The 19,426-nt window shown below is 41.9% G+C and overlaps 1 protein-coding gene across 2 annotated transcripts in view; it reads left to right on the top strand.

The window, feature by feature from the left end:
• The window catches only part of stxbp2 (syntaxin binding protein 2), a 41,727-nt gene extending 25,154 nt beyond the window's left edge, over positions 1 to 16,573 (top strand). Inside the window, exons 9-18 of one of the 2 annotated variants that reach the window (XM_035770765.2) lie at positions 627 to 757; positions 1,092 to 1,199; positions 1,420 to 1,543; positions 3,621 to 3,701; positions 4,438 to 4,579; positions 6,621 to 6,727; positions 6,870 to 6,968; positions 8,565 to 8,650; positions 12,945 to 13,102; positions 15,625 to 16,573. In XM_035770765.2, the coding sequence (XP_035626658.1) occupies positions 627 to 757; positions 1,092 to 1,199; positions 1,420 to 1,543; positions 3,621 to 3,701; positions 4,438 to 4,579; positions 6,621 to 6,727; positions 6,870 to 6,968; positions 8,565 to 8,650; positions 12,945 to 13,102; positions 15,625 to 15,689 (1,101 nt within the window). In that variant the 3' untranslated portion in view covers positions 15,690 to 16,573. Of the gene's footprint in view, positions 1 to 626; positions 758 to 1,091; positions 1,200 to 1,419; positions 1,544 to 3,620; positions 3,702 to 4,437; positions 4,580 to 6,620; positions 6,728 to 6,869; positions 6,969 to 8,564; positions 8,651 to 12,941; positions 13,103 to 15,624 lie in introns of both variants that reach the window. The other variant, XM_035770764.2, reaches the window with a different exon arrangement.
• The last annotated feature ends 2,853 nt before the right edge of the window (positions 16,574 to 19,426 follow it).

The raw sequence follows: 19,426 nt of genomic DNA, 5'->3' as shown, positions 1-19,426 counted from the left end.
CTGTAAATTATATTTCACACATTTTCTGCTGCTCGGCTACTTTTTCTCTCCTTTTCTGTCTTTCCTAGCTGGCATTTCCTTAAAGCCTGTGTTGGACTTCTGAAGGCATGTATTAATTTGATATAATTTACCTTTCTGCTCTTATCTTCTCCATGGTCTCTCTGCCTCAGTACCCAGCACAGTAATACCATTTTCACACTATCGTGCAGAACTGTACTGGCTCGGATATGTGTTTTTCACAACAAAATATCCACTGTGGTGGGTGCATAAGCAGGCCTGCGCAGTACAGTGTGAAAAGGGTATTAAAATACACATGGCATAGATATTTTCTTGTTTTTGTGGTTGTACTTTAAGAAAAAATTGAATGTGTGAAAGGTTGGTGTGGGAAAAAAATAACTCTTCTGAATGGGTCAAGTCTGATGGTGGCACTGACTAGGCGACTTGTTGGTAAAAACCTGTTACCCCAAAGCATTCCTGACATTCTATTGTAGAGCTAGAGGCAATATATTTGATATATAACAATATCCCCAGTCTGCCAAATCACTGAAGGAGTTAACTGGTAATTTAAAAAGTGAGATTTTTAGGTATAATTTCTTGCTGACGTGAGATGTCTGATTCGTTTTCAGGGTCCTGACAAGGCCAGGTCACAGCTGTTGATTGTGGACCGTGGCTTTGACCCCATCTCTCCCATTCTGCATGAGCTGACTTTCCAGGCCATGGTCTATGACCTTCTGGACATCAAACTGGACATCTACAAGTAAGCTTAGTTTGGCAGCCTAGTCCCAATATACTGCATTACTTTTGATGACCATATGGAAAATGCTATACAGACACTCCTGACCTGCAAAACAATACTTCATTTCAGAATTGGTTTACGGGTCAGTTTTACATTTTGGTTAGTCGTGTTTACAGGTTAGGAGTATAACCTTTCTCCTACCACATTATTATTATTTCTGAATGTAGCTATATATAGTACTCCTGTATAGTTACACATCATACCATGAGTAGAAGGTATCTGTTATCCCTGTATAACGGTTGTTGTTTTGTGTGCTCTAGTTATCAAACGATCCCTGTGTTATTGTGTGTTGTAGATATCAGACCACTGGGATCGGGGACTCGAAGGAGAAGGAGGTTCTCCTGGACGAAGACGATGATCTGTGGGTCCAGCTGAGACACATGCACATAGCTGACGTCACCAAGTAAGACCCACGCTCATCAAGATTACATACGACTAGTGTTTTTAACGATTCTAACCTCAACTAATAAGAGATGACATGATTCAGAGTTGGAGGTAGGTTTAGTGTTTTATTCAGGAAGTGAGTTGTAAAAATTCATATCATGAATTCTCTTTCTTGATTTGAACACTGAATTGAACCCAACCCTGGGTTCAGATGTTGATGCTCTTTGTTCGTGTTCCAGGAAAGTGACAGAGCTGCTGCGTGTGTTCTGTGAGAGCAAGAGGATGTCCACAGATAAGGCCAATATCAAAGACCTGTCTCAGATGCTAAAGAAGATGCCACAGTACCAGAAGGAACTCAGCTTGGTGGGTATTCCTCGTCTTTCCATCTAAAATCAGTTGATTGATTGAGACTGGCATTCATGTCTCTCCAGTGATCACCTACTGTCAGACTAAATGTCAACACATGTTCTATTCACATTTGGCAAAGATATGGGCCGTGTTCCAATGTTCATACTAACAAACAGTAGGATTTTTACCTGCTACGCTGAAAGCTTAGTGCAAGTTACTTTATCCTATTGTTCTCAGGAGTGAGCTGCACGTTAAAAAAAAAAGTGGATTTTACATTTAAGGGGCGTGAGCCTGATTTAATTGAAATGAATAGGAGCGCATCCGGTGTAGCAGACCACGTATAATGCATGCCCAATGCATTTTTTCATTCTACTGTGCCTTCAGTATTCACGCTCCTTGACTTTTTCCACATTTTTGTTGTGTTTACAGCCTGAATTTAAAATGGATTAAATTTCAATTTTTTTGTTGTGTCACTGGCCTACCTACGCACAATACCACAATGTCAAAGTGGAATTATGTTTTTTTTTTTAGAAACTTTTACAAATGACTTAATAATGAAAAGCTGAAATGTCTTAAGTCAATAAGAATTCAACCCCTTGGTTATGGCAAGGCTAAATAAATTCAGGAGTAAACATTTGCTTTGGTCACATAATAAGTTGCATGGATTCATTCTGTGTCATGGTGCTTATCATGATTTTTGAATGACTACCTCTCATCTCTGTACCTCACACATGCAATTATCTGTCGGAAAGGTGAATTTCAAACACAGATTCAACCACAAAAATCAGGGGAGTTATCCAATGCCTTGCATAAGAAAGGCCACCTGTTGGTAGATGGATTAATACAAATGCAGACATTGAATATCCCTTTGAGCATGGTGGTTATTAATTACCCTTTGAATGGTGTGTCAATACACCCAGTCACTGCAAAAATACAGGCGTCCTTCCTAACTCAGTTGCCGGAGAGGAAGGAAACTGGTCAGGGATTTCACCATGTTACAGAGTTTAGTGGCTGTTATAGGACAACTAGTGATGGATCAACCCTTGTAGTTATACTCCACTATATTAACCTAATTGACAGAGTGAAATGAAGGAACCATGTACAGAATAAAAATATTCCAAAACATGCATCCTGTTATTATTACTGCAAAATAAATTGGCAAACCAATGACCTTTTTGTCCTGAATACAAAGTGTTATGTTTGGGGAAAATCCAATGCAACATATTAGTGAATACTACTCTCCATATTCTCATGCATAATGGTGGCTGCATCATGTTATGGATATGCTTGTAATCTTTGTGTGATTAACCTTTTTTTTAACTAGGCAAGTCGGTTACAAACAAATTCTTATTTACAATGACTGCCTACTGGGGAACAGTGGGCTTAACGGCCTTGTTTAGGAGCAGCACGTCAAATATTTGCCTTGTCAGCTCGGCGATTCGATCCAGCAATCTTTCGGTTACTGGCCCAGCTGTAACCACTAGGCTACCTGCCACCTCATCTTTAAGGACTGTGGAATTTTTCAGGATAAATGGAATGGTGCTAAGCACAGGCAACATCCTAGAGGAAAAGCTGGTTCAGTCTGCTTTCCACCAGACACTGGTAGATGAATTCAACTTTCAAGTTGAAAGTCCACAGGAGTTGCTTACCAAGAAGACCGTGAACGTTCCTGAGTGGCCGAGTTACAGTTTTGACTTAAATCGACATGGAAATCTATGTTAAGACCTGATCATTGCTCGACAACCATTTTTCAACAACCAATTTGACAGGACTTAAAGAATTTAGAAAAGAATGGGCAAATGTTGCACAATCCATGTGTGGAAAGCTCTTCGAGACTTACCCAGAAAGACTATAATCACTGCTAAAGGTGCTTCTACAAATTATTGACTCACTCAGGGGTGTGAATGAGATACTGTGTTTAATTGTCCCTCAAATTTAAACAGTTCTTAAAAACGTTTGATTGTGTCATTATGGGTGAGAACTGCAATTGAATCCATTTTGAATTCAGGCTGTAGCAACAAAGTGGAGTATCATGATAGTGTGATGCCATCAACTTTTAGAAGTTAATAAGTATAATGTGTTTATTTTGCAGTACTCTACTCACCTGCACCTGGCTGAGGCCTGCATGAAGAAATTCAAAGCCTCGGTGGACAAGCTGTGTGAGGTGGAACAGGTCAGTGTTGATACAAAACACAAGTCCCAAATGCCACCCTATTCTCTATATAGTGCAATACTTTTGACCAAGACCCATAGGGATCTGATCACAAGTAGTGCACTATATAGGGAATAGGGTGCCATTTGACACGCTACCATAGTGTGACGCTGTCTGGCGTCCTAGTGGGCATCCACTTCACTAATGTTGTGTAAAGGGCTTGAGACGAGACGTGTCACACATCTCTATCAAGTGTCCCTCTCTGAACCTACAGTAATGTCATTTGCTAGTCTTAAAGACCATTAATGTTGCCAGGCTGTTATTACTACTGGGAAACCCATCCATCCAGAAATCTTACACCATCTTACACCAAGACATCGCAGACAAGAACCCCTTTCCCTTCCTGGTTCCCAGAGCAGCTCCTACTTTCTCCCTCAACACATTTACCCCGTCCCAAATGGCACCCAAGTCCCTATTTAGTGCAATACTAATAGCGTGCCATTTGGGACGCATACATTGTTTTAATCTTAATGATTCTAGTAGCACCACTCGGGTTTGTTTCCTAGTCTTTAACATGGTAGGTTTAGTGGTCACTTGAGACTTACCCAGCATGTCCAGGAGTGAGGTAATCCGGGTCTGATTGTGGGACTAGGATCTGCAGTGTTAATGCACTGATGTGTGACGGATGCGGGGGCCTAAATGCATCATTCTCAGAGTGGTGTTGTCGATTTGTTGTTTTCCCCCGTATGTTTCCCAGGACCTGGCCATGGGGACTGATGTAGATGGGGAACCCCTGAAGGATGCCATGAAGAGCATCGTCCCGGTACTCCTCAACACCGACATTGACCCCTACGACAAGATCCGCATCATACTGCTCTATGTCTTCCACAAGAAGAAGGGTAGGTCAACATATTTGCCTTGGCTGCATGATCCCAACGTGTTTGCTTTCTGTCAATGCATGGTCAAGATTCACACAGCAGGTGCAGCAATATGAGCGTTTCTAATATGATAGGACACAGCTACTCATTTACATTTAAGTCATTTAGCAGACGCTCTTATCCAGAGCGACTTACAAATAAGGTGCATTCACCTTATGACATCCAGTGGAACAGCCACTTTACAATAGTGCATCTAAATCTTTTAAGGGGTGGGGGGGTGAGAAGGATTACTTTATCCTATCCTAGGTATTCCTTAAAGAGGTGGGGTTTCAGGTGTCTCCGGAAGGTGGTGATTGACTCCGCTGTCCTGTCGTCCACCATTGGGGGCCAGAGCAGCGAACAGTTTTGACTGGGCTGAGCGGCAACTGTACTTCCTCAGTGGTAGGGAGGCGAGCAGGCCAGAGTTGGATGAACGCAGTGCCCTTGTTTGGGTGTAGGGCCTGATCAGAGCCTGGAGGTACTGAGGTGCCGTTCCCCTCACAGCTCCGTAGGCAAGCACCATGGTCTTGTAGCGGATGCGAGCTTCAACTGGAAGCCAGTGGAGAGAGCGGAGGAGCGGGGTGACGTGAGAGAACTTGGGAAGGTTGAACACCAGACGGGCTGCGGCGTTCTGGATGAGTTGTAGGGGTTTAATGGCACAGGCAGGGAGCCCAGCCAACAGCGAGTTGCAGTAATCCAGACGGGAGATGACAAGTGCCTGGATTAGGACCTGCGCCGCTTCCTGTGTGAGGCAGGGTCGTACTCTGCTGATGTTGTAGAGCATGAACCTACAGGAACGGGCCACCGCCTTGATGTTAGTTGAGAACGACAGGGTGTTGTCCAGGATCACGCCAAGGTTCTTAGCGCTCTGGGAGGAGGACACAATGGAGTTGTCAACCGTGATGGCGAGATCATGGAACGGGCAGTCCTTCCCCGGGAGGAAGAGCAGCTCCGTCTTGCCGAGGTTCAGCTTGAGGTGGTGATCCGTCATCCACACTGATATGTCTGCCAGACATGCAGAGATGAGATTCGCCACCTGGTCATCAGAAGGGGGAAAGGAGAAGATTAATTGTGTGTCGTCTGCATAGCAATGATAGGAGAGACCATGTGAGGTTATGACAGAGCCAAGTGACTTGGTGTATAGCGAGAATAGGAGAGGGCCTAGAACAGAGCCCTGGGGACACCAGTGGTGAGCGCGCGTGGTGAGGAGACAGATTCTCGCCACGCCACCTGGTAGGAGCGACCTGTCAGGTAGGACGCAATCCAAGCGTGGGCAGCGCCGGAGATGCCCAACTCTGAGAGGGTGGAGAGGAGGATCTGATGGTTCACAGTATCGAAGGCAGCCGATAGGTCTAGAAGGATGAGAGCAGAGGAGAGAGAGTTAGCTTTAGCAGTGCGGAGCGCCTCCGTGATACAGAGAAGAGCAGTCTCAGTTGAATGACTAGTCTTGAAACCTGACTGATTTGGATCAAGAAGGTCATTCTGAGAGAGATAGCGGGAGAGCTGGCCAAGGACGGCACGTTCAAGAGTTTTGGAGAGAAAAGAAAGAAGGGATACTGGTCTGTAGTTGTCGACATCGGATCGATCGAGTGTAGGTTTTTTCAGAAGGGGTGCAACTCTCGCTCTCTTGAAGACGGAAGGGACGTAGCCAGCGGTCAGGGATGAGTTGATGAGTGAGGTAAGGGAGAAGGTCTCTGGAAATACTCTCCACCTGACTGCTATTGAAATGAAATGATAGCTTTCCTGAACAGCTCTGTAAGATCAATTGACTTGATCACATTTTTTTGTGTATATGTTTGTGGATGTTGGCCTGAGGAGCAGATGGTGGTCTTTAAGTTGAGCGCTTGGCTCTACTCTGTAAATAATGATGGTCTCTCTAAGAATATGATGTGGTTACTGTTGATACTTGGGGGATGACAACAGGCTAGCTTAGGAAGCCGTTTTGATGAGGCTAACTTGATGAGTCGTCACTCATTACGTTCTCCAGCTCTACTCTGTATAACGGTGGTCTCCTCACACACAGGCATTGGAGAGGAGAACCTGACCAAGTTAATCCAGCATGCCAACGTGCAGGCAAACAGCAACATCATCACCAACCTACAGCACCTGGGCTGCCCCGTCATCGCTGGGGTCAGTAAGGCTCTGTCTGTCAGTCTCTCCGCCGCTCTCTCTCTCGCTCTCATGTTTTTGGGCTGAATAAATGCCTCTCTTTACAGTGAAGCCTTTTTTCCCCCTTGTTATATTTTGAAGGATGCGAAATGTTGTGTTTCAGGCTCTCAATGCAGGGAAAACACTGCCTGAGAAGAAAGAGCGCAAGGAGAGTACGTACCAGCTCTCCCGATGGACACCCACCATCAAAGACGTGATGGAGGTAAGGAGGAGGACAAGGATAGACGGTGTGGTTTGAGGAAGTTGGACCTGCTTTGAAAAGGGCCTGGGGCTTTCCCACCCAGACCTGACCCTTTCACGAACTGACCCGGGACAACTAGACCCGTTCCATATAGACTTGGTCAGATCCAGGTCCGATCCGAGTGCAGGAAGCAGCAGAAAAGTACATTTTTAAGATACTTTATTAACCGGAGCTGATAAAGCATGAGAGAGAGGTGCCGCTCTAGCAGGGACCGTGCTGTTTGTGTACTGTGAGGGAGGAACACCAAGCAGACTCGTGCTATTTATTTCATTTTTATTTTATTTAACTAGGCCAGTCAGTTAAAAAAAAAATCTTATTTACAATGATGGCCTAGGACCAGTGGGTTAACTGCCTTGTTCAGGGGCAGAACAACAGATTTTTACCTTGTCAGCTCGGGGATTTGATCTAGAAACCTTTCGGTTACTGACCCAACGTGCGAACCACTAGGCTTCCTGCCAACCCATATACCCATGACAATAATATCAGATAAGACCCGTGACACTTTTTTTTTATTTTTTTTATTCTGCGTCTCAGGTATTTTGGTACAGGTGGATCCGTCAACAGCTGATTGACGACAGGACGGTTGGGCATTAGTGCAGTTGAGTCCGTTTCGGCGATAACATGGACTCTAAACAAAGTGATTAAACCCGCACACACAATGCAGCAGCACACATAGAAATAGATTGACTAGAAGTGGCTTGGAACCTATAACCCTGGCAATTTGACTGGTAAACTCATGGGTACACTCGCAATGGCTCCCTAATATAGACCCAATCGGTATACGATAGAGAGGCGCGACCCTGCCCGTCTGTGGGGAAGACAACCTGTGGTTACCCCAGTGGCTCACAGCAAAAACTTGACCTTTTTCAACCACAATTTCCTTGTTTTAGTCAATTACAAAACTACATTTTAAGAAAAGTACATGTGTAAGGATGACTTTTCAACATTGCCTGCTCTCTGGCCTTCTCACGACTTAGAAAAACGTAAGGCTTCCCAGACCCCCATTTTCTGTCATGACGATGCTAGCTAGCAGCCACTTGAGTGAGTGCTACCTACCGACCGGAACATTAAGCTAGCCAAGGCCAACAACACAAACAAACGGACTATACAAGTAGTGAGTAGAGTTCCAAACGGACTGTACTTAACAAGTTAAATGTGTTACCTGTGATGATGTTTTCCACACACATAGCTAGCTACGTGTAGCCTACATGGACATCTTCCCACTTGGACATCGCCTGAAGCCACAAGGCTCTTCTCACAGGCTCTGTTTCCCTACGTGGGAGCACTGCAAACCATAGATCAGGATTTTTGACCTGGCTACATGTACATTGAACAACACAGCAGATTTTCTGCATGTTTTCTGCATGTTTTGTTGTTTCTGTATAACAAAAAAAATCTATGATGAAGTTGCCTCTTACAATGCGGCTCAACAGGAAATAATGTTGTTTTTCCCCAACTTGTGGGTGTGGTCGAGAGGAATTGTGAGGCATTTGGCAAGCAAATTACTATCATCCAAAAATTCCAATTCTGACCAACCATGTCTGTCTATTTTTCCAGAATGCCATAGAGGACAAGCTGGACAAGAAGCAGTGGCCATTCATCTCTGAGCCTGCCCCCATCAACACCATGCAGACGACTGTCAGGTGTGTATACTCTATACATCACTTGGAGGGGGGGAGAAGGGGCATGGCCTTATCGGATGCAGATGGGTCACATACGTTAACACTTGAATCTCAGATGTAATCTTTAAAATAGAGCATTGGCGTAGTTAAGTGGGCTGGAGAGGTGAAAAGTTAGTTGATCCAAGCTGCCATTAGACAGCCTGTGAATAATCTACCAGGAGTTATTTTTAGTTTGTTGATATAGTTTGTTTGTGTTGTACAGTGCATTTGGGAAGTATTCAGACCCCTTGACTTTTTCCACATTTTGTTATGTTACAACCTTAATATGTTGTTTTTTTCCTTTTTTCCTAGGCAAGTCAGTTGAGAACAAATGTGTATTTTCAATAACTTGCCTAGGAACAGTGGGTTAACTGCCTTGTTCAGGGGCACGGATTTGGTCTTGCAACATTTCGGTTACTAGTCCAACACTCTAACCACTAGGCTACCTGCCCTCCAATATTTTAAAAAATCCTCATCAATCTACACACAATACCCCATAAGGACAAAGCAAAACCAGGTTTTTATGTTTTTTGTAAAATAATTATTTATTTAAGTATTCAGACCTTTTACTATTAGACTCGAAATTGAGCTCAGGTGCATCCTGTTTCCATTGATCATCCTTGATGTTTCTACAACTTGATTTGAGTCCACCTGTGGTCAATTTGGTTGATTGGACATGACATGGAAAGGCACACACCTGTCTATATATACACCAGTGCATGTCAGAGGAAAAACCAAGCCATGAAGTTGAAGGAATTGTCCATAGAGCTCTGAGACAGGATTTGGGAAAGGGTACCAAAAATGATCCGTAGCATTGAAGGTCCCCAAGAGCACAGTGGCCTCCATTCTTAAATGGAAGAAGTTTGGAACCACCAAGACTCTTCTTAGAGCTGGTCGTCTGGCCTAACTGTGCAAATTGGGGAGAAGGGTGACCAAAAACCCGATTCTGACAGAGCTCCAGAGTTCCTCTGTGGAGATGGGAGAACCTTCCAAAAGGACAACCATCTCTGCAGCACTCCACCAATCAGGTCTTTATGGTAGAGTGGCCAGACGGAAGCCACTCCTCAGTAAAAGGCACATGACAGCCCACTTGGAGTTTGCCAAAGGCACCTAAAGGACACAGACCAAGAGAAACAAGATTCTCTGGTCTGATGAAACCAAGATTGAACACTTTGTCCTGAATGCCAAGTGTCACGTCTGGAGGAAACCTGGCACCCAAAGGTGAAGCATGGTGGTGGCAGCATCATGCTGTGGGGAGGTTTTTCAGTGGCATGGACTGGGAAACTAGTCAGGACGGCAACGGTTCACCTTCCAACAGGACAACGACACTAAGCACACTGCCAAGACAATGTAGTAGTGGCTTCGGGACCAGTCTCTGAATGTGCTTGAGTGGCCCAGCCAGAGTCCGGACTTGAACCCGATCGAACATCTCTGGATTCTTGTGTAAATATGATATTTCAGTTTTTATATTTATATATATGTCTATATCACACTTTTGCTAACATTTCTAAATTGTATTTGCTTTGTCCTTATATGGTATTGTGTGTAAATATCAATTTCATCAATTTTAGAATAAGGCTGTAACGTAACAAAATGTGCAAAAAGTCAAGGGATCTGAATACTTTCCAAATGCACCGTATAAAAGCTCATCTGAAAGTACTTCCGGGCTTGGTAATCTGTGTGTTTACTAATTAATGGACAATGCAGTGTTGTCCCAAATGGCACCTTATTCCCTCTATATATAGTGCACTACTTTTGACCAGAGCCCTGGTTGAAAGTTGTGCGCCGTATATAGAATAGGGTGCCATTTGGGATGTACACAGACTTCCTTGTTCAGAGCAAAGCTCTTTTTGAGGCCAGGGTTTAAATTCTTGATAAAAATCTTTCTATACACAGGCGTATCATCATGGCTGCGTCCTAAATGGCACACTATTCCCTTTTATGGTGTCCTACTTTGGACCAGGACCCATGGGGCATTGGTCAAAAGTAGAACAGTATGTAAAATGGGGTCTCATTTGGGATGCACCCATGAAGAAATATGTTACATAGCAAGGACATCAACAGCTTAATGGAATACATTTACATTTAAGTCATTTAGCAGACGCTCTTATCCAGAGCGACTTACAAACGTGTACACTTCTGAACTTTAAACATGTCACCATCCGGCAGCTGTTTTTTTAGCTTTATAACTATATCCCCTGAGCTTTTGTTCTCATCCCACTGATGTTGTGTATTAGCCTACAGTACCAGACCCATACTCATTCTACATTGAAGAGTAATAGTGAAGACATCAAAACTATGAAATGACACATATGGAATCAAGTAGTAACCAAAAAAATGTTAAACAAATCAAAATATATTTCATACTTGAGGTTCTTCAAAGTAGTCGTCCTTTGCCTTGATGACAGCTTTGCACACTCTTGGCATTCTTTCAACCAACTTCATCTGGAATGCTTTTCCAACAGTCTTGAAGGAGATCCCACATATGCTGAGCACTTGTTGGCTGCCTTTCCTTCACTCTGCGGTCCGACTCATCCCAAAACATCTCAATTTGCTTGAGGTCGGGTGATTGTGAAGGCCAGGTTCATCACTCTTCTCAATGGTCAAATTCCCCTTACAGAGCCTGGAGGTGCTTGAGGTCGGGTGATTGTGAAGGCCAGGTTCATCACTCTTCTCAATGGTCAAATTCCCCTTACAGAGCCTGGAGGTGTGTTGGGTCATTGTCCTGTTGAAAAACAAACGATAGTCCCACTAAGCGCAAACCAGATTGGATGGTGTATCGCTGCAGAATGCTGTGGTAGCCATGCTGGTTAAGTGTGTCTTGAATTTTAAATAAATCACAGGCAGTGTCACCAGCAAAGCACCATCATACCTCCTCCATGCTTCACAGTGGGAACCACACATGCGGAGATCATCTGTTCACCTACTCTGCATCTCACAAAGAAACGCAGGTTGGAACTAAACATTTTCTAATTTGGACTCATCAGACCAAAGGACAGATTTCCACTGGTCTAATGTCCATTGCTCGTGTTTCTTGGCCCAAGCAAGTCTCTTCCTATTATTGGTGTCCTTTAGTAGCGGTTTCTTGGCAGAATTTCGACCATGAAGGCCTGATTCACGCAGTCTCCTCTGAACAGTTGATGTTGAGATGTCTGCTACTTGAACTCTGAAGCATTTATTTGAGCTGTCATTTCTGAGGCAGGTAACTCTAATGATCTTATCCTCTGCAGCAGAGGTAACTCTGGGTCTTCCTTTCCTGTGGCTGTCCCCACGAAAGCCATTTCCATCATAGTGCTTGATGGTTTCTGCGACTGCACTTGAAGAAAATGTACAAATATTTTAATTTTCCAGATTGACTGACCCATGTCTTCAAGTATTGATGGACTGTCATTTCTCTTGCTTATTTGAGCTGTTCTTGCCATAATATGGACTGTATCTTTTACCAAATAGGGCTATCTTCTGTATACCACCCCTATCTTATCACAACACGACTAATTGGCTTAAACACATTAAGAAGGAAAGAAATTCTACAAATGAACTTTTTAACAAGGCACACCTGTTAATTGAAATGTGTTCCAGGTGACTACCTCATGAAGCTGGTTGCGAGAATGCCAAGAGTGTGCAAAGTTGTCAAGGCAAAGGGTGGCTACTTTGAAGAATCTCAAATATAAATAATAGTTTTTTATTTTAAAAAACCTTGAATGAGTAAGTGTCTGGTACTGTATATGTTGATCATATTTAATATATCTCTATCACACCCCTTCATCTTAGATTATTCACATAGTACATCTACATTGCCCTTCGTTGATTATCCCATACATATGATAGACTGTAATATACTATGTTCTATTTAATTCTGTGCATTATCCATGGCCAGCCATCTTGTCAAATTATATTATCTTGAGGCTTTATACCTCCCACAGTATCTATTATATAATCAGAAAATATAGTGTGATAATTTACACCATAACCATGTATTGATTTAAGATCCATAATTGTTGATAATGGATATATAATTATGATCGTTGGAGAACTACATAATTACTCATGTACATTATATCACAGGAGGCTGGTGAGTGGAGTGAATGGAATTTTATCAAACATTAAAATCTATTTGTTATCGTTCCATGTATCCCGTTCGTGTCATTTACTATGAACCCACCGTTTCCATTTAAAGTGCCACCACCGATGTACATGTTTTATTTTACCGCAGCAAATCATTTCTACATAATTAGAAATGTACATGTTTTCTTATGTTTGTATCATACTGCAGCAGTGCTCGGTTCGGACAGTGGCACAAGAACAAGTCTCCAACGGAGTATCGTTCCGGCCCTCGGCTCATCATCTTCATGATCGGAGGCGTGTCCCACTCTGAGATGCGTTCCGCCTACGAGGTCACTCGAGCTACCGACGGAAAATGGGAGGTCCTGATTGGTAGGAACACAATAGTTGGGACTCAAACTTAATACTGTACACGTTTGTATTTTTATTTAACCTTATCTTTAACCAGGCAAGCCAGTTGAGTTTTTATTTTATTTACAATGATGACACACCGTGTACCCTCGTTTGGAATTCCCCTGCTGGTGGCGCGAAAAGATCCTACAGTGCCTTCAGAAAGTATTCACACCCCTTGACTTGTTACAGCCTGAATAGATTACATGGATTTTTTTTTTCTCTCTGGACACAATACCCTATAATGACAAGGTGAAAAACACGTTTTCAGACATTTTTGCAAATGTATTTGAAAGTGAAATGTATAGAAATATCAAATTTACGTAGGTATTCACACCCCCGAGTCAATACTTTGAAGAAGCACCTTACACCTCTGGGTATGTCTCTAAGAGCTTTCTATACCTGGATTGTGCAACATTTGCCCACTTTTTCTTTTCTGAATTATTTCAGCTCTGTCAAATTGGTTGTTGATCATTGCTTAACAACCAAACCATTTTCAGGCCTTGCCATAGATTTTGAATTAGATTTAAGTCAAAACTGTAACTCGGCCACTCAGGAACATTCACTGTCTTGGTAAGCAACTCCAGTGTAGATTATCCCTTGTGTTTTAGGTTATTGTCCTGCTGTCAAGTTGAAACAGACCGAACCAGGTTTTACACTAGGATTTTGCCTCCTGTTAGCTCAATTCCATTTATTTTTTATTCTGAGAAACACCCCAGTCCTGAACTATCGCATGCAATACCCATAACATGATGCAGCCACAACTATGCTTGAAAATATGGAGAGTGGTACTCCGTAATATGTTGTATTGGATTTTCCCCCAAACAACACTATATTCAAGACCAAAAGTGAATTGCTTTGCCACATTTTTTGCAACATTACTTTAGTGCCTCGTTGTAAACAGGATGCATGATTTTGAATATTTGTATTCTGTACAGGCTTCCTTCTTTTCACTCTGTCACTCTGTCTAGGTTAGTATTTTGGAGCAACTATACTGAACAAAAATATAAACGCAACATGTTGGTCCCATATTTCATGAGTTGAAATAGAAGATCCCATACATTTTCCATATGCACAAAAAGCTTATTTTGCTTACATTTTGTGCACAAATTTGTTTACATCCCTGTTAGTGAGCATTTCTCCTTTGCCAAGATGATCCATCCACCTGACAGGTGTTGCATATCAAGAAGCTGATTAAACAGCATGATCATTACACAGGAGTGCCTTGTGCTTGGCACAATAAAATGCCACTATAATGTGCAGTTTTGTCACACAACACAATGCCACAGATGTCTCAAGTTTTGAAGGAGAGTGCAGTTGGCATGCTGACTGCAGGAATGTCCACCAGAGCTGTTGCTAGATCATTTAATGATAATTTCTCTACCATAAGCCACCTATGTCGTTTTAGAGAATTTGTCAGTACGTCCAACCTGCCTCACAACCGCAGACCATGTGTAACCACGCCAGGACCTCCACATCTGGCTTCTTTACCTGCGTTATTGTCTCAGACCAGCCACTGGGACAGCTGATGCAACTGACGAGTATTTATGTCTCTAATAAAGCCCTTTTGTGGGGAATAACTCATTCTGATTAGCTGGTCCTGGCTCATCAGTGCGCCCAAGCAGTCATGATTTCCTTATATGAACTGTATCTCAGTAAAATCTTTGAAGTTGTTGCCAGTTGCGTTTATTTTTAATCAGCATATACAATATTGTTGATCCATCCCCAATTGTATCCTATCACAGCCATTTAAACTCTTAACTGTTTTAGTCACCATTTGCCTCATGGTGAAATTCCTTCCTCTGCGGCAACTGAGTTAGGAAGGACGCCTTTATCTTTGTAGTGATGCACTATCCAAACTGTTATTAATAACTTCAACATGCTCAAAAGGATATTATTCAATGTCTGCTTTTTTTTCTTTTTTTTTAAACCAATAGGTGCCTTTCTTTGCAAGGCATTGGAAAACTTCCCTGGTCATTTTGGTTGAAATCTGTGTTTGAAATTCACTGCTTGAATGAGGGACTTTAAAGACAATTGTATGTGAGGTACAGAGATGAGGTAGTCATTTAAAAAAAACATGTTAAACACTATTGCACACAAAGTGAGTCCATGCAACTTTTATGTGACTTGTATAGCACATTTTTACTCCTGAACTTATTTAGGCTTTCCATAACAAATGGTTTGAATACTTGACTCGAGACAGTTCAGCTTAAATGTTTTTATTCATTTGTAAGCATTTCAAAAAACAATTCCACTTTAACATTATGGAGTATTTTGTGTGTGTGTAGGTCAGTGACGACAAATCTCTGAATTCAGGCTGTAACAACAAAATGTGGGAAAAGTCTATACTTTCTGAAGGCACTGTATATCCCCCAGAGTCTGTCTGTCTCCATACATTTTCATCATGAATCTTCACAATGAATGTAAGTGTCTTCGGGTTTCATAAAAGCACCATAGAATTAGTATTAATACTCCTGTGTTGTCGTTTCCCCTCCTCTCTATAGGTTCGTCTCACATTGTCACTCCCACCAGCTTCCTAAATGACCTGAAGAAGCTGGATCTGGTTTAAACTCCTGAGAACTAGATACAACCCTCCCTTCTCTCCTCAGGCCTGGTAGGGAGATGGTCTGAGTCTGCTGGGAGAATGTCTCTGAACACAAACCTGGATTCAAATTGCTCTTGTTTTGAGGGTTTTGATTTAAGCCGGCCGGGAGTGCCAGATCAGTGGTGTTTTCACTTTTTAGGACTATTCCAGTGGTCCTAATGGATTAGACAAGTTCAATTAAGCACAGTTAAAAAATAAAACCAATACTATTTGAACCCAGGTCTGCTGTTAACTGAGGGGTTCATCATGAGATGCTTGAGTGCTCGTCTGTTGCAGGGTTTGAGATGACTAAAACAAAGTGCCTTTTTAAAAAAAGATGTAGTCATCATTAAAGGACAGTATCTTATGATTCTCAATATTTTATTGAATTTTCTTATTTGAATTATGCTTGAATTAAAACAAATTATGTACATACATATTAATGTAATGCTGTGATGGACATTTTTTTGCTCTGAATATTTAATTAAAACAGTCCTTATATTATGAAGATTATTTGAATCTGTGTCTTCTACTGTAATTGAGTTATAAATATGGGCTGCATATCAACATTCTAAAGTGGCTTCCTCTCCTTTTGTCCTCACTGCTGATGAATGAAATGGTATAAAGAGCAGTGGCCTCTTTAGACTATTGAGATGTAACCTGTGTTGGGACCATTAAATAATGGTGTGCCTTTCCTGAGTTACATTTGTTTTCATCTGTCTAAATGTCTTTACTACTGTAGTGTCTTTCTCTGAAATCATGCACTTTCATAATAATATAGGTTTTTATAAAGGAAGGGATGATGTGTGGTTGTGAGGGCCTTTGTCTTTGTATTTTAGTCCAAATTAGGAATAAACTAAATGCATTTTTCTGTTTGTCATGTGTTCTTGCTGCCATGAGAATGCCAAGAGAATCCCTGGTGTTGAAGCCAGGAGAAATCAACATAGTACTAGTCTGGGTACCGGGTGCAGATTAATCCTTGGAAAACACTTTCAGTTGAGATTATTTTTAGTCGTGGACTAGGCATAATCTGTGTCTGGGAAACCGTCCCTATTTTGATTGTATACATTAATTCTAATGTCCATTTCTATGGCAATAAAGCATGCGTTATGTATTGTAGCATGCATTCTAATTTCTATGGCTTTCACAATCGATGCTGAAGGTCTTTGTTTATAATGTAATTGATCTTGACCACCAGCCTGTTTAGGATTGGAGGCCTTATGGCACTGAGTTTAATTACTTATGCATCCTTATCCTCACTTCTTAAATACTGCATTATGTCTCAGTCTAAATAGCAAATATTTGTCCCACTTTTAAAAAAAGTGTTTTAATAAGTATAGACGTTAAGCATAAACACCACATGGATGCTTCACAAGTCATTTATAGCGTTTCATATTAGATAATGGTGATATAACAGGCCGCTTCATCTGGTGTGACATCTGGCATTTTCTATGGTCCATTGTAGCTCAGCTGGTAGAGCATGGTGCTTTCAATGCCTGGAGAGTGGGTTTTCCCAGATTCCCAGGCGCCACCTTTTGCTGTGCCTTGATTTCGGCCCCCTTGAACTTTGCGAGCTTTCAGGCTTCAAACATAAAGATATAAAACTGTATTTTTGTGAAGAATCAACAAGTGGGACACAATCATGAAGTGGAACGACATTTATGTCTTTTTAACAAATCAAAAACTGAAAAATTGTTTTGCACATCGAGAGACTGAATTTTTTTCCCATTCCTCCTTGCAAAACAGCTTGAGCTCAGTGAGGTTGGATGGAGAGCATTTGTGAACAGCAGTTTTCAGTTCTTTCCACAGATTCTCGATTGGATTCAGGTCTGGACTTTGACTTGGCCATTCTAACACCTGGATATGTTTATTTTTGAACCATTCCATTGTAGATTTTGCTTTATGTTTTGGATCATTGTCTTGTTGGAAGACAAATCTCTGTCCCAGTCTCAGGTCTTTTGCAGACTCCATCAGGTTTTCTTCCAGAATGGTCCTGTATTTGGCTCCATCCATCTTCCCATCAATTTTAACCATCTTCCCTGTCCCTGCTGAAGAAAAGCAGGCCCAAACCATGATGCTGCCACCACCATGTTTGACAGTGGGGATGGTGTGTTCAGGGTGATGAGCTGTGTTGCTTTTACGCCAAACATAACGTTTTGCATTGTTGCCAAAAAGTTCAATTTTGGTTTCATCTGACCAGAGCACCTTCTTCCACATGTTTGGTGTGTCTCCCAGGTGGCTTGTGGCAAACTTTAAACAACACTTTTTATGGATATCTTTAAGAAATGGCTTTCTTCTTGCCACTCTTCCATAAAGGCCAGATTTGTGCAATAGTCGACTGATTGTTGTCCTATGGACAGAGTCTCCCACCTCAGCTGTAGATCTCTGCAGTTCATCCAGAGTGATCATGGGCCTCTTGGCTGCATCTCTGATCAGTCTTCTCCTTGTATGAGCTGAAAGTTTAGAGGGACGGCCAGGTCTTGGTAGATTTGCAGTGGTCTGATACTCCTTCCATTTCAATAGTATCGCTTGCACAGTGCTCCTTGGGATGTTTAAAGCTTGGGAAATCTTTTTGTATCCAAATCCGGCTTTAAACTTCTTCACAACATATCTCGGACCTGCCTGGTGTGTTCCTTGTTCTTCATGATGCTTGCTGCACTTTTAACGGACCTCTGAGACTATCACAGTGCAGGTGCATTTATACGGAGACTTGATTACACACAGGTGGATTGTATTTATCATCATTAGTCATTTAGGTCAACATTGGATCATTCAGAGATCCTCACTGAATTTCTGGAGAGAGTTTGCTGCACTGAAAGTAAAGGGGCTGAATAATTTTGCACGCCCAATTTTTCAGTTTTTGATTTGTTAAAAAAGTTTGAAATATCCAATAAATGTCGTTCCACTTCATGATTGTGTCCCACTTGTTGTTGATTATTCACAAAAAAAATACAGTTTTATATCTTTATGTTTGAAGCCTGAAATGTGGCAAAACGTCGCAAAGTTCAAGGGGGCCGAATACTTTCGCAAGGCACTGTATATATATCATGTTATTGCCTGTAAATGATTAATATAGTCTCTATGTATGCGTTATAAAAGTCTTATGATTGTTTCAGTAAGCCTTACAAATTAGGTGTAGTTTGAAGTGAAAGGTCCCCCTATATACTGTATGTTCTTTCTCAATGGCTGAAATGACACCAGTATCTGGTTCTGAGTGAAGTATCTATGCAGGTTTATAAAGGCTTCATTAAACAGTAAAAGTCATGTTTCGTTCAAGGTGGGACTCAAATACGGTGTATGTTATTTAATAATGACTGGAATTATTATTGGTTAAGATAATTTAGTATGACACTGAAGACAAGACAAGTCTGTGACCTGCAGTCAGCCTCTGTACAGACGATCTAACCCTGACCTCTGACCTGTCGCCCTGCACGCCAACCCTTCACATTTACATTTAAGTCATTTAGCAGACGCTCTTATCCAGCACGCATTCACCTTACCCTTTACAATAGTGCATCTAAATCTTTTAAGATGAGAGGATGTGGGCTCGACAAAACACAAACAATATGCAATACATGGATATGGCTTTAATGATGTCAACGTCAGCTGAATGTTACCAACAGCGAAAAGATCATCCTGTCTAGAGAATTATATATTTTATCTGTGATCACAGATGGTGATATTGAAGAGGGATGGTGGCAGCGGCTGGAGCACTTAATGGG

The sequence above is a fragment of the Oncorhynchus keta genome, chromosome 5, assembly GCF_023373465.1.
Source record: "Oncorhynchus keta strain PuntledgeMale-10-30-2019 chromosome 5, Oket_V2, whole genome shotgun sequence".
Classification (NCBI taxonomy): domain Eukaryota; kingdom Metazoa; phylum Chordata; class Actinopteri; order Salmoniformes; family Salmonidae; genus Oncorhynchus; species Oncorhynchus keta.
This window is presented reverse-complemented; position numbering and strand designations above follow the sequence as displayed.